The sequence below is a fragment of the Macaca nemestrina genome, chromosome 10 (genome assembly GCF_043159975.1).
Source record: "Macaca nemestrina isolate mMacNem1 chromosome 10, mMacNem.hap1, whole genome shotgun sequence".
Lineage (NCBI taxonomy): Eukaryota > Metazoa > Chordata > Mammalia > Primates > Cercopithecidae > Macaca > Macaca nemestrina.
In genome coordinates, this window is record NC_092134.1 from 134,677,426 (window position 1) to 134,692,766 (window position 15,341).

The 15,341-nt window shown below is 46.4% G+C and overlaps 1 protein-coding gene across 1 annotated transcript in view; it reads left to right on the top strand.

Moving 5' to 3' along the window:
• Positions 1–15,341, top strand: part of LOC139356497 (SH3 domain and tetratricopeptide repeat-containing protein 1-like) — a 52,041-nt gene that overhangs the window by 4,932 nt on the left and 31,768 nt on the right. The window contains exons 2-3 of the mRNA XM_071070585.1: positions 360–576; positions 8,981–9,392. Coding sequence (XP_070926686.1) covers positions 360–576; positions 8,981–9,392 — 629 coding nt within the window. The remainder of the gene's footprint in view (positions 1–359; positions 577–8,980; positions 9,393–15,341) is intronic.

Consider the following 15,341-nt stretch of genomic DNA (forward strand, 5'->3'; position numbering starts at 1 on the left):
GATTCTCCTGCTTCAGCCTCCTGAGTAGCTGGGACTACAGGTGCCTGCCACGACACCCGACTAATTTTTCTATTTTTAGTAGAGATGGGGTTTCACCATTTTAGCCAGGATGGTCTCCATCTCTTGATCTCGTGATCCGCCTGCCTTAGTCTCCCAAAGTGCGGAGATTACAGGTGTGATTGCCGGTGACAAAATGAGATTGATGCATTGAGTAACTTGCTCAAGGTCACATAAGTGGAATTCAAGCTCTGACTGTGAAGCCTGTGCTTTTAACCAGCATGCTGCTTATGCGGCCTCTTTATTTGTTAGGATGTTTGGTGTCTTTAGGGCCTGACACCAAGTTGATCGCTGTGGCCTAGAGCTATTATAACGGAGCTTTTAGCGGCCCTGCTGAGAACAGAGCCAGCACCTCCGGATTGGCAGGGCAGGGGCTGTTCCTGCTGGGAGCTGCAGGCCACTCCCTGTGGCCCTTGGGTGATCTTCCTCATCCACTCCCTCCCTCCTTCAGTAGTTCCTGAGTGCCGCCTCTGTGTGGAGGAGAAGGAGGCAGCCTTCCAGCCCAGGTGGGGCCTGCAGGTACACACAGGGAGAGGCAGCTGTGCACTGAGCTGGCTGTAGGCTGGGACAGTGTGGCTCCAGAGGTGACGATAGAATGCTCTGGGACTGCAGAGGGAACACGTGCTTCTGAAAGGGAGGAAGGGACAGGCACCACAGTGGAGGTGTACTTGAGTTGGACTTTGAGGGAGGAGTTGGATTTCCACAGTGGAACCGAGCAGCTGAGGCTTTCTCAGCAGCTGAAGATTACAGCCAGCCAGCCTCAAATGCTCAGCTTTTCCTGAATTCTCTTTTTTAGGACAGTGCAGTAAGTTTTCAACAGAGATAAAGCAGTCACCTCCGTGTCATTAATATTCTGCAAATCCTGTGTGTAGTTTTTGATGCTTAGCAGATGGGGGCAGCCTGGGCCATAAGAGAAGAGCCTGTGTGTCCGCCTGTTTGGACATCAGTCAGGTGTGGCACAGGGCAGTGATCACTGCCTGCCCCTGAGGAACTCAGTTGTACTTTTATGTGGAGAGGACAAAGAAAGCTGTTGTACAGGGGGCAGGAGACATTTCACCTGCAAAGCAAGGCACAAAATATATAGTCTGTGCCCTGCATGAGAAACCTAGCAGAACTGTGTGCTGATTCCCACCCCTGCCTCCCCTCCTGAGAGCGAACCGTCCCTTGTACCATGGCGGAGGGCATTTCTGAAGCCTCTGCCATCGGAGTGATCTGTTACTTGCCCACTGAACCTTCGGGGCAGCAACCAGGTGGTGTGGCTGAAACACAGGCTTTGGCCAGACCTGGTTGGGCATGTTGGTTCTGCCACTGATTGTGAATTACAGAACCTTGGAGAAGTCATTGTCTTTGTCTGTGCCTCTCATGTAAGATGGGGAACACTGTGGCCATTGCAGAAAAGCAGATAGGTGGAGCGAGTATGAAGTGCTTTGTGTGTGTGTGTCATACGGTGAATGAAATGGCACTGATTGACGTTATCGATAGTAATAACAGGTTTAATTCAGGAATAAAACTGGTAAAGTAGGCCAGGTGCGGTGACTCAACGCCTGTAATCCCAGCACTTTGGGAGGCTGAGGCGGGCGGATCACGAGGTCAGGAGTTTGAGACCAGCCTGGCCAATATGGTGAAACCCCATCTTTACTAAAAATACAAAAATTAGCTGGGTGTGGTGGCACACCTGTAGTCCCAGCTACTTGGGAGGCTGAAGCAGGAGAATCGTTTGAACCCGGGAAGCGGAGGTTGCAGTGAGCTGAGATGGTGTCACTGCGCTCTAGCCTGGGCGACAGAGTGAAACTCCGTCTCAAAAAAAAAAAAGCCTGGTAAAGTATTTGACCCAGCCTAGGTATGTGTGGTAGAGCCGAATGAAAGCTTAGAAAAAGATGACTTGAGAACTAGCCCAGCAGAGGAATCAGGCGGGATGTGTTGTTACTGAGTAAGTGAAATTTGCACCTGCTTTCTCCCAGGCCTCGCTGAGTTGTGTACAACAGAGAGCTCAGGTGTTGGGGGCAGTTGACCGGTTGAAGAATGCATTGCTATTATGTGAGGAACATTGGGCTTTGAAAAAGCAGAACTGGATCCACGTTCTTGCCTGGTAACTCTAACTATCATCTAGTTTGTAAAGGGGAATGCAGTTCACTGAAAAATTCTTGTGACAGTGGGGAAAGGATTGGGGTGTCTGCATTGGTGTGTGTAACATAGGTCATATGAAAGAGCATTTAGGCTGGAGGGAGACTTTTCATCTCTCTAACTTTCACAGAACAATTCCATCATGATTTGAAGATTTTTGTGTCAAAACTACATTGTTCTGCTATGTGTTTCAGGGCAAATTTATACATACAATTGGCTTAAATATTTCAGATGATACAAGAATATATGTGTGGGGTAAAACGCTGAAATTTGCATTCCCCCTTCTCTAGAAGTAACCATTGTGAATAGTTAAGTCTGTATTCCAACTATTTTGTATATTATAAATACACTGTGAATATATGAGTGTATATATACATATATGTTACACAAACACCGTTTTAGAGATAGAATATTGCTGTGTTGCCCATGCTAGTCTCAAACTCCTGGGCTCAAGTGACCCTCTCACCTCAGCCTCCCAAAGTTTTGGAATTACAGGCGTGAGCCACCGCGCCTGGCCTGCATGAGTATATTTACTAATTGCTGAGTTACTCTGTTCAATACGTGTCTGTTGAACTCCTCCATGTACCAAGCATTGTTCTGAATACCTTATATGCACTAATTCACTTAATTTTGAGAGCAGCTCTATTATTGTGGCCCTTTTACCGTGAGGAAACGGAACCACAGAGAGGCTGGGGACGTTGTCTAACATCACACAGCCAGTGCTGTTGGAATTGAGGTTTGAACCCAGACAGCTGGCTTCAGATCTCTTAGCTGTTACCATAGATGCACACCCAAACCTTAGGGCCGCCTCCCAAGCCTTGCCTCCGATACGGGCTCGCCTGAGCTCTGCGACAGCTGTGTATATGAGGTTTCTTTCCTCTTTAAGAACACAAGCCTTGGAATTGTCCCAGACCCTGTTAGGACCTCTTGAGGACTAAAATAGGGATTCTTCAAGCCTGCCCCAAGGCCAGATCTCTGATTTAGCTACTTGGAAGGTAGACGTGGAAGAGAGTAATTTTGCCAGAACAAAAAGTCAGGATGGCTGGGCTGACTCGGCCAGACGCGGTGGCTCATGCCTGTAATACCAGCAGTTTGGGAGGCCGAGGCAGGTGGATCACCTGAGGTCGGGAGTTCGAGAGCAGCCTGGCCAACAAGTTGAAACTCTGTCTCTACTAAAAATATAAAAATTAGCTGGGTGTGGTGGCAGGCGCCTGTAATCCCAGGTACTTGGGAGGCCAAGGCAGGAGAATTGCTTGAACCCGGGAGGCAGAGGTGGTAGTGAGCTAAGATTGCGCCACTGCACTCCAGCTTGGATGACAGAGTGAGACTCCGTCTCAAAAAAAAAAAAAAGAAAAAAAAAAGAAGGGGAATGGCTGGGCTGACTCATCCTAGGGAAGAGGCCCTACAGCAGCCATAGGACCTTGGCCACTTGGGTGGAAAAGAAGGAAGGAAGAGCTTCACCCATGGCGGTGACCTGGGCTGCAGAAACCACACAAAACAGTCCACATCCTGGAGCCTGGCCACCCCATTTGCTTCTCTTCTCCTTGGGTAGAGGGTGTGGGGAGCTTTCTACCCTGGAGGCTGAGCAGCGCAGCTTCTAACCAGGGTAGGCATTTGTCTGTCCCTGGGAATACAGACAACATTCTCATAACCAGCCCAAATACTCCTGAACGGCTTTTTGTGGGGCGGGGCAGAGCAGAGGGTCATTTTGACTCATAGGTACCTTTTCCACTTTCACTGCTGATAACTGTGTTACAGATTAAAGTTTTGTTTTTGATACTGAAGAGGGCTTAAGAGAGTGAGCTATTATGGCACATCTAAGTCTGCTAAAATAGAACCTCGGGGTAGTGTAGGAAAATCTCTTCTAAATTGTGGATCATATATGGTGAATGTTAGAAGCCATGTGTACCTAAGTTGAAAAATCAAAACATGTCTTGTATTTGGGCGACCCCGGTAAGTCTGGATACCACTGTGCCTTGTGTGAACACAGGATGCTGAGGTGTAGGGATCAACAGGCTTTTTCTGGACATCTTGTGCTTCTCCCTTGGGGTAAAGTGGGGTGGCAGTAGGAGCGCACAGCTGTTGGGCCCCTAATATTTGTCAGCTGTTTTACATGTGGGATTCCATTTAATGCAATCTTGGAGGTAAAATTATTTTATTGAAGATGAAGATAGAGGCTTAGAGAAGTTAAGAAGATTATTCAAGGTCACACCATTTTTTTTTTTTTTTTTTTGAGAGAGAGTTTTGCTCTTCTTGCCCAGGCTGGAGTGCCATGGCGCGATCTCGGCTCACCACAACCTCTGCTTCCCAGGTTCAAGTGATTCTCCTGCCTCAGCCTCCCGAATAGCTGTGATGACAGGCATGCGCCACCACACCAGGCTGATTTTGTATTTTTAGTAGGGACGGGGTTTTTCCATGTTGGTTAGGATGGTCTTGAACCCCCAACCTCAGGTGATCCGCCTGACTCAGCCTCCCAAAGTGCTGGGATTACAGGTGTGAGTCACCACGCCTGGCCAAGGCCATGTAATCTCTTAAATGGAAAGATGAAGTACTTGGTGAACTCAGAAGTTTGACTTCAAGGCCCTTGATCTTTCCATAACACGTGGTTCCTTCCCTGGTTGGCGGGGAGTGACTGAAGGACTCAGGAAGCTGTGTTTTGTGGAAAGAGGACCTGAGGGGTGTATGGTCTTTCCAGGCTTGGAATCTGCCATGCTGGGCTTCTGAATTGTGTAGCTTGGCCATATAGAGGGAATCCCCTCATTTAAGACTTATTCTTTGGGGGAAATAAAGGAAGGCCGCCCACATGAGACAGGCAGAGGCGACTTTCTCAGAGCTGCTGTGGTAAGGGAGTCGGCACCGTCACTTGCGTGTGGCAGAGACTGACATGCAAGTGAGTGGCAGATGAGGAGTGGGGAAGCTTCAGGATGGAAAAGAACGGCTCCCAGTGGAGGCTGTTGTGGGAGCTGGACATGGCTGTGCAGAAGCGGGGTGTCCTATGTGATTGGTTAGGGGCATATTTGGCTTTCTCTGAATGATCCTACCTGGGAAACAAGTGCCAAAATTAGGGTGGCTGTTAGTTTTGAGTCAAGTCCTGGCCACGTGGGACAGAGTTGCGGTTTAGTTTCTGGGTTGGTATGGAGAGAGAGCAGTCTGGCTTCCTGTCTGATGTGCTAGCCTGGCTGGCCTCCTGGCTGTTTACTGTAGATAGGGGGTTGGTTTCCTAGGTGGGCAGCTACAGGTTGTGGTCTGAGTTCTGTCTTTATACATATGATCAGGCATGGTCTGTTTGTATATTCAGTCCCTCATTTCTCTTGTCATTAAAAATATCAAATGACAAATTGGATACATTGGGAACTTTTTAGATGTCTGTGTCCCCTGGAGGAAGTTTTCACGTTCACATTTAATCAGAATGAATACAAACAATTGGGCCATTTATCTTGAAGATTTAAAACAGGAGATCTTCAACAATACTACCTCGGCACCACTGCCTGTCTGTCCATCGTTAGGGAATGTGTTTTTATCCACCGCCGGCTCATCGTCCACCAGTTTGTGGTTGACCCAGTTCTCTATACGTCTTGTCTTGTGTGCATCTCATTGTTTGCTGGTGTTAGCTTTCCCCCTCGTCAGTGTAGTTTATTTGTGTAGCCTCTGTTGGTAGGAAGTTATTTGTGGAATTTGTGAATGGAAGGGACCTTGGAGGTCTGCTAGGTCAGCCTAGTGATTTTAGAGATAAATGGAAACACAGGGAAATGTTCCAGCTTTTTTGGTGACAAAACCGAGAATAGAAAGCAGTGTTCTTTGTGCCACAATGTCATTGAAAGACAGCTCAATGTGGGTCTAAAATGCAGAGTAACTGACTTTCATTTATCTCTGCTTCTGACTCTTGTTATCAGACATTTTAAATTGACCTTAATATGTTAGCAGCAATATGAAAAGTCCTGACTTGTTTACATATAAGGTACTTCTTCGCCTACTCAGTTGGTTGTTTTTTCAACAGGATTGAAAAGACATTGTTATAAACTGAATGTTTATGTCTCCCCCAGATTCTTGTACTGGAGCCCTAACTGCCAGTGTGATGGTATTAGGGGATAGGACCTTTGGGAGGTGATTAGGGTTAGATGAGGTCATGAGCGTGGGCCCTGGTCTGACAGGATTAGTGCCCTTAGAAGAAGAGAAACCAGGCCAGGTGTGGTGGCCCACACCTGTAATCCCAACACTTTGGGAGGCCGAGGTGGGCAGATCACGAGGTGAGGAGATTGAGACCAGCCTGAAACCCTGTTTCTACTAAAAATACAAAAATTAGTTTGGTGTGGTGGCACGTGCCTGTAATCCCAGCTACTCGGGAGGCTGAGGCAGGAGAGTTGCTTGAACCAGGGAGTCGGAGGTTGCAGTGAGCTGAGATTGTGCCACTGCACTCCAGCCTGGTGACAGAGCGAGAGTCTGTCTCAAAAAAAAAAGAGGAGAAAGCAGAGAGCTCCCACTGCCCCCGTGTGAGGAAACAAGAAGAAAGGTGGCTGTCTGCAAGCCAGGAAGAGGTCCCTGTCCCAGAACTGAGTTGGCCGACACCTTGATCTTGGACAAATAGACTAATGTTTAAACCACACAGCCTATGGTGTTTTTTATGGTATTTGCCTGTGGTATTATGGCCATCTGATTTGACTGATACAGAGATGGTTCCAGAATAATGTAGCCTGTATTTAAGTTGGTGATGCCATGAAAATAAATGTGGTAGTTCATTCCTTTATATAAAGATAGCGCTGTGAGCCCAGGGCTTTTGCTCATGTCTTAGTTGAGTCTTGTCTTCTTATAATAGCTTCCTAATTTCTCTTTTCCCCTCTAATTTATATTATATATCTGGATTAAATCATATATGGTATGATTTTATACTTTATACAAACTTTTAGTGATTTTATTTCATTTTATTTTATTTTTGAGGCATGCCCTTGTTCTGTTGCTCAGGCTGGAATGCAGGCGCCATCACAGCTCACTGTAACCCTAAATTCCTGGGCTCAAGTGATCCTCCTGCCTCAGCCTCCTGAGTAGCTGGGACTACAGGTTTGCTATCCTGCCTAGCTAATTTTTAAATTTTTTGTAAGGACAGAGTCTTGCTGTGTTGTCCAGAGTGGTTTCAAACTCCTGGCCTCAAGCAGTCCTCTCGCCTCAGCCTCTCAAAGCACTGGATTACGGGCATGAGCCGCCGCACCCGGCCCAGTGATTTTTTGTTGTTAAGATCAAGGACGGGTTCCCTGGCTTGACATTCAAGGCTCATGATCTGGGCGTGATATGCAAGTTTGGGTTTCAGTGTTTCCATTCCCACCATCAGCCTTGCACTCCAGCTTGTTGCCTAAGCCCTGTTCTGAAGCCCAGCCTGAGAACTGCACTTAGAATTTATACCTTCTCATCTCTTCATCTTCTTCACCTGTGTTCTTATCTCCATCTGGGACATCGTCTTCGCCTATGTTCTTATCTCCATCTGGGACATCATCTCCACACTTCTGCCTCTTTAAATCTTCTCCATCCTTCAAGACTTGAAACACTCACTTCCTTTACATGATCCCCGCTCTGACATCCAAGCTAGAATTAATCTTTCTTCCTTTGAACTCTGATAGTGCTTAATGTTTTTCATCCTTTAATTATACAGCAGTCCTGTGTGTTAGATATCATTATTCCCCCAGTTTTTCATAGTTACTTTGAAAATACTTACTGTAGTCATATAGTTTGAATATGTAATATGAGCGGCATTCAAAAGGTCCTGGAGAGTGAAAGGAAGTCCTACTCCCATCACTGCCCTGTGACCACTGTTGCCAGTTTTTGTTTGTTTGTTTGTCTTTCCAAGACAGAGTCTTGCTCTGTCACCAGGCTGGCGTGATCTCAGCTCACTGCAACCTCCACCTCCCGGGTTCAAGCGATTCTCCTGCCTCAACCTCCTGAGTAGCTGGGACTACAGGCGTGCACCACCACACCCAGATAATTTTTGTATTTTTAGTAGAGACGGGGTTTCATCATGTTGGTCAGGATGGTCTGGATATCTTGGCTTCGTGATCCACCTGCCTCAGCCTCTCAGTGCTGGGATTACACGCGTGAGCCACTGTGCCCAGCCTATGTGTCTTCTTTTTAAAAACATAGATGTTGGCATAAGATAAACACTGTTCTCCACCAGTTCCCCACTGGTAAGTATTTAGGTTGTTCCCAACCGTTTGGATTAATCAATGCTGAGTTGTACGTAATTCTTGCATATTTGTGAGAATATGTTCATAGGATGCATTGCTAGAAATGGAATTGTGGGATCCAGGGTTCTGCGCATTTTAAATGTTGATGGGTGTTGCTGGATTCCCTTCCATTAGGGCCATACTGTTATCTCACTGTCAATGTGTAAGGGCGCCTATTTCTATTTCCTTGCCAACAGTTTCTTCTCAGCTGTTTTGTTTAACATCACACACACACAAAAATAGCCCCCTTGTTCCAAAAACACGGACATTTTACATTTCTACTTAAAGCGTGCACATACTGACTGAAGCTCTGTGTTGCAGTGATGTGTGCTGCTAGGAGATTGTGGCTCTGTTTCGAATTTGCTAGCCAGGCTACGACTTTCCAGTCAGGTATTTTTTGTTTTGTTCATGTTGCTGCCGTTGGGCCGGGGTAACCCGTGTGAATTTCCCTCCACTGCCTTGCCAGATTTGCTTTCTGGTGGACGGCTTAGTGTCTCATCCGGCAGCCCTGTTTCCTAGTGACCTGGGCCGAGTGTCTCATCTGGCAGCCCTGTTTCCTGGTGATCTGGGCCCCATGTCTCATCCGGCAGCCCTGTTTCCTGGTGATCTGGGCCGAGTGTCTCATCCGGCAGCCCTGTTTCCTGGTGATCTGGGCCCCATGTCTCATCCGCCAGCCCTGTTTCCTGGTGATCTGGGCCGAGTGTCTCATCCGGCAGCCCTGTTTCCTGGTGATCTGGGCCCCATGTCTCATCCGCCAGCCCTATTTCCTGGCGATCTGGGCCGAGTGTCTCAACCGGCAGCCCTGTTTCCTAGTGATCTGGGCTGAGTGTCTCATCCGGCAGCCCTGTTTCCTAGTGATCTGGGCCGAGTGTCTCATCCGGCAGCCCTGTGTCCTCGTGATCTGGGCCGAGTGTCTCATCCGGCAGCCCTGTTTCCTAGTGATCTGGGCTGAGTGTCTCATCTGGCAGCCCTGTTGCCTGCTGATCTGGGCTGAGCGGCTCCGTGAGAAGTTGCACCCATCTTCTCCAGTAGTTCATCTTTTCACAGCAAGGAAAACATTTTCACCACGTTTCTAGGGGGACAGGCACTAGCTCTTCTCTGGGCATCAGGAGACCTGGCTTTGTTCTGGTTCAGGCAACAGCTGGTGAGTTACCACAGACAAGTCGCATCTGGCCCCTGGTCCTTTGCTTTATAAGTAGAATCACAGTCCGAGTGGGCATCACTGCCCTGGTCTCTGCGGTGCTGAGTGTTGTGGGGATGATGGTAAGTGTCAGGGTGCATTTCCACCACTAGGGGATTACAGGCCAGCCGAAGACACAGGAGGAAAGCTAACAGCCCCGGGCAGGTACACAGAACCACAGGAGTTTGGAAGGGTAGTTCCAAGCTCCTTGGTGTGATTGATGTGATCACAATAGACATTTTATCTCTAAGTCTTGGGCCATTGGACCAAGAGAAGAGAGAGCTGGTGTTGAGTTGTAGTGAGAGGTCCGTGGTTCGTGTGCCTGCTGAGCCTGGCTGGGACTCAATTCCATTGAGTCCCATTCCATTTTACCTTCTGTTTCCACCTTTTTCATGCTCCTGCTTGTTTCTCCAGAAAAAATTGCAATAAATTCCTTTCAAAAACTTTACAAAAGCCATAGATGCTTATTGAAAATAGTTCAAATGATATGGAAGACAGAAAGAAGGTGAATTTTTTCTGTTGTGTGTTTGGATGAATGTGTCTTTGGGGTAGTCACTATTAACACTGGGTGTGTTTCCTTCCAGATCTTTTCCAGTGTACCTACAAATCTATATGTACACTTTGTAAAAAACAAAATAGTGCCTGATAAACATTGAGCCCCCCTACTCCCACTCTGCAGTCTACGTGGACATCCTTTCATGGTGATACAATGAGACCTGATTGACTCCTTTTGTTCGCTGGAGTGCTAGGTAATAATAGCTACAGATAACTCACCTTCAGTGGACGTTTGCCGTGTGACAGGGTCTGTGCTCCAGGCAGGCTACATGAAGTGGTTCTTAAGGCTTTTTACAACAATGCTATGGGTGAACACAGTAATTGTGAACATTGTGCAAATGATAGAATTGCAGTAGAGAGAAGCAAAGCTGCTTGCTCAAACTCATGGCACGATTCCCAAGAGAGAGAACACTTTTAAAACAATTATTGTTATAGTCAGGTGATTTACGATCATTTCAAGAAATAGTGCATTCAGTGAATACATTTCAGGGTCTGGTACAGTCTGGGAGCTATTCCTGAAAATGCACTGGACTAGAGGTAAAGGGAGCGGTCCATTGGCCCTGGGCCCCTAGTGAAAGGAGGGAGGTCCCGGGGAGAGGGGGCATGGAGAGGAGGTCTCTGAACAAATCTTGCAACATCCATTTCTGCTGAGTCTGGTCCGAGGTCTGGTTCTTGACATACATACTTTTCAGAGATACTTGGTTCTGATTTTTGTCATGGCTCACCTGAGCAGCCATGGTTTCAAACTGCCTGGAGATGTGGTCTGGCAGGCCAGTGCTGTGCCCACCCTTCCCGCTCCTGCAGGAGGGGAGTCATCCTGGACTAGAGGGCTTCGCCTGTAATCAACTATCTCATAATAAGTGGGTTTGATGCTGGTTTCGCTAGGTCAGGAAGTTTCCCATTTGGAAGGAAAACTGATGCTTGTTTTTGGGTTTTGCTGAGGAGCCACAGGGTTTAGAGCAGGGGCTGGAAGTTTGTTGAGACACCGGTGAGTACACTCAAACATCTTCCATGAAACGTGGAAATAAAGACAGTGTTCCAGAGAGGTCCCTGGCTTTGGGATATAAATATTTCTGTAACAGAATGGCACTGGATGTCTGCTGTGTTTTTTTCTCTGCTATTTTGGCAAGTTTTATTTGGGTGTGTGTCTCCTGTACAGAAGGTATGACATCAGTTTTTGCCACTAAGTATTTACAGCCGTTGGTACCTCCTATGTGGGTCACTTTTGTGCCGTGGTTTCTTTGGGGAAATTGTAGGTCTCCTACCCAAAGCACATTGCCCATTTCAAGGTGCTCCTGGTTTCTGAACACTTGTGGCAGTGCCTTCCATGTGGGTGAAGCCAGCCGAGAAAGTACCCCTCCCCAGGAGGTGGGGACTGGTGATTACCTGAGTCAGGAGGCCGGGGATGAGCCCTGGACTAGAACTTGTGACCGGCTGCTTTTCCTTCCCCTCCTCTCCCTCCTATTTTTCCACCACCCCCACTTTTTAAAAATTTCTTATTAAAAATTAAGCAATTATTTTGGTTTCCTTTATTCGCTATTCCTTGCTAATCGTATGTAGAGTGAGCCTGGGACAGTGGAAAGGAAAGTTGTACTTGGCTTCAGATGATCCTAGCAGTCCAGCATTGAGGGGCTTCCACCAGGCGGCATTGTCAAGTGGCGTTGTGGAGGTTCTCCTTTCAGTCCTCAGCGTTAACCAGCAGAGGCAGGTGCTATTTATTCCTGGTTAATGTTGGGGAAGTTGAGGTAAAAGTGGCTAAGGGAACTTCCCAAAGTCACATAGGAAGTAGCAGAGTAGAACCAAACACAGATTGTCTCTGAATCAGGCAGGTCGTCCGATTCCAAAATGGGCTCTTAATTTTTGGAGGTCAAAAAGCTGAACAGACACAGATATTTCTTTTTTCGTTTTTTCTTTTTCTTTTCTTTTTTTTTTTTTTGAGCTAGGGTTTTGCTATGCTGCCTAGGCTGGTCTAGGCTCAAGCTGTCCTCCTGCCTTAGCATTCTGAGTGCTGGGCTTAAAGGTTTGTGTGACCACACCCAACTGAACAGACATTTCTTGAAAGAAGACGTACAAATAGCCAAAAAATATGTGAATAAAAAATGCTCAGTATCACTTATAATCAGAGAAATGCAAATCAAAACTGCAGTGAGGTATCATGTCACCTGTTAGGATGGGTATTATCAAAAAGACAAAAAATAACAAGTGCTGGCGAGGATATGGAGATAAGGGAGCTCTTACACCCTGTAGGGGGGTGTAAACTAGAGCAGCTGGCTGGGCGCGGGGCGCACGCTGATATCCCAGCACTTTGGGAGGCTGAGGTGGGCAGATCACCTGATGTCAGGAGTTTGAAACCAGCCTGGCCAACATGGTGAAACCCCGTCTCTACTAAAAACACAAAAATTATCTGGGCACGGTGGATCACACCTGTAATCCCAGCACTGTTGGGCGGCTGAGGTGGGCGGATCACTTGAGGCTAGGAATTCAAGACCAGCCTGGCCAACATGGTGAAACCCCATCTCTACTACAAAATACAAAAATTTGCTGGGTGCAGTGGCGGGCACCCGTAATCCCCGCTACTTGGGAGGCCGAGGCATGAGAACCACTGGAACCCGGGAGGTGGATGCTACAGTGAGCAAGCCGAGATTGCACCACTGTACTCCAGCCTGGGCATCAGTGAGACTCTCAAAGAGAAAAGAGAAAAAGAGTAAGCGTAAGCTAGGGCACCCACTATGGCAAACAGTATGGAGGTTCCTCAGAAAACTGTAAATGAAATTACAGTGTGATCCAGCAGTCCCACTACAGTGTAGATACCCAAAGAAAAGGAAACCAGTGTCGGAGGGGCATCCGCACCTCTGTGTTTCCTGCAGCACTGTTCACCATAGCCAAGATATGGAATCAGCCTCGGTGTCCAACAGCAGATGATGGATAGAGAAAATGTGGTCTTTATACACAGTGGAGTACTATTCAGCCATAACACAGGATGAAGTCCTGTTATTCTCAGCAACGTGGATGAAACTGGAAGATATTATGTGAAATAAGCCAGGGACAGAAAGTTACACACCACATGTTCTCTTATGGGAAAGGCAAAAAAGAATGGATCTCATGGAAGTTGAAAGCAGAACAGAGGATCCTAGAGGGTGAGAAGGGTGGGGGAAGAGGGAGATAGGGAGAAATTTGTTAAAGGATACAAAATTATAGCTGGATAGGAATAAGTTCTAGTGTTCTATAACATAGGATGTCTATAGTTAACAAGAATATATAGTTTCAGGCTGGGCGCTGTGGCTCATGCCTCTAATCCTAGCACTTTGGGAGGCTGAGGTGGATGGATCACCTGAGGTCAGGAGTTTGACACCAGCCTGGCCAATGTGGTGAAACCCCGTCTCTCCTAAAAATACAAAAATTAGCCGGGCATGGTGGTGGGTACCTGTAACCCCAGCTACCAGGGAGGCCGAGGCAGGAGTATAGCTTGAACCTGGGAAGCAGATGTTGCAGTGAGCCGAGATTGCACCACTGCACTCCAGCCTGGGTAACAGAGCAAGACTTTGTCTCAAAAAATATATATATGTATATAGTTCCAGATAATTGGAGGAAGGGCATTGAACGTTACCAACACAAAGAAATGATAAATGATTGAGATGGTGGATATGCTAATTACACTGATCACATACATTACATGTATTATAACATCACTATGTGTACTCCATACATATGTAGAGTACACAATTACGTGTCAATTAAAAAAGGAAAAGCTGAACGTAGATTGGAATGGCTATGAAGTAGCTAGCTTTTTCATATTTTTGATATAGACCCTAGGCATTTATTTTAAGTAAACTACCCTTGGCTTCAGGAAATGTAGAGTATTTGAATTTTAGCCCTGCATTTTCTAATACAGAGAAGTACAACTGTCGGCTTGCTTTGGATACAGTCACAGGGGTTTGCAGTGATGAATTTTTTATGTAATAAGGGGGAAATGTGCCTTAATTAATAGGCATACATGCTCATTTTTCTCCCTCGTACACATTTTTAGTTGTTGTCCAGGCATTGTGATACTTACATAAGCAGTATGTGATATCTTAGATAGGAATCAGAATTTTAAGGTAAGAATACTTAGAGTTATATATTTTCAAACTTTCAAACTGGACATTTTACATGTCCATTATATAACTGTAATTAAATGTTCAAAAAGATAATATCTGTCTTTAATATGAGTGATGCTCTAGCTTTTTTTTTTTTTTTTGGAGACAGGGTCTCACTGTCTCCCAGGCTGGAGTCTAGTGGTGTGATCATGGCTCACTGCAGCCTCAGCCTCATAGGCTCAAGAGATCCTCCCACCTCAGCCTCCCAAGTATCTGGGACCACAGGTGTACAACACCATGCCCAACTAATGTTTAAAATTTTTTGCAGAGACAGGGCCTCCCTCTGTTGCTCAGGCTGCTCTGGAATTCCTGGGTTCAAGTGAGTCTCCTGCTTCATCCTCCCAAAGTGCTGTGATTACAGGCATGTGCCACTGCCTGGCCCCATATAAGTGGGATGATGACTTGAGCCTAGGAGTTCCAGACCAGCCTGGGTAACATGACACAAGACCCTGTCTCTACAAAAACTAAAAAAATTAACTGGGCATGGTGGCACCTGCCTGTGGTCCCAGCTACTCCAGGAGGCTAAGGCAGGAGGATAACTTGAGCCCAGGAGTCGAGGCTGCAGTGAGCTCTGATCTTGTCATTGCATTCCAGCCTGGGTGACAGAGTGAGACCTTGTCTCTTAAAAAAAATTACTGGCTACCTGATTATTCATAGGAAAAAACCTGAACTCTGATGTAAACCTCATACCTCGTACAAAAATTAACTCAAAATGGATCATGGACCAAAATGTAAAATGCAAAATAAAGATGAAAAGAGGAGCTAGAGACTGGGAGAAACTATTTGCAAACCACATGTCTGATAAAGGACTCATATCTATAATTTATAAAGAACTATCAAAATTCAGCAATGAAACCAAACCATCTACTTTGAAAATGAATAAAAGACCAGAAGAGACATTTCAGATAACATATAAGCACATGAAAAGATGTTCAACGCCATCAGCCATCAGAAAAATGCACACTAAAGCCACGTCACTATACACGTGTCAGAATGGCTAAAATAAAAAGTAGTAACAAGACCATGCTGGTGAGGATGCGGGGAAATGGGATCACTCACAGTTGGCTGGTGGGAATGGAA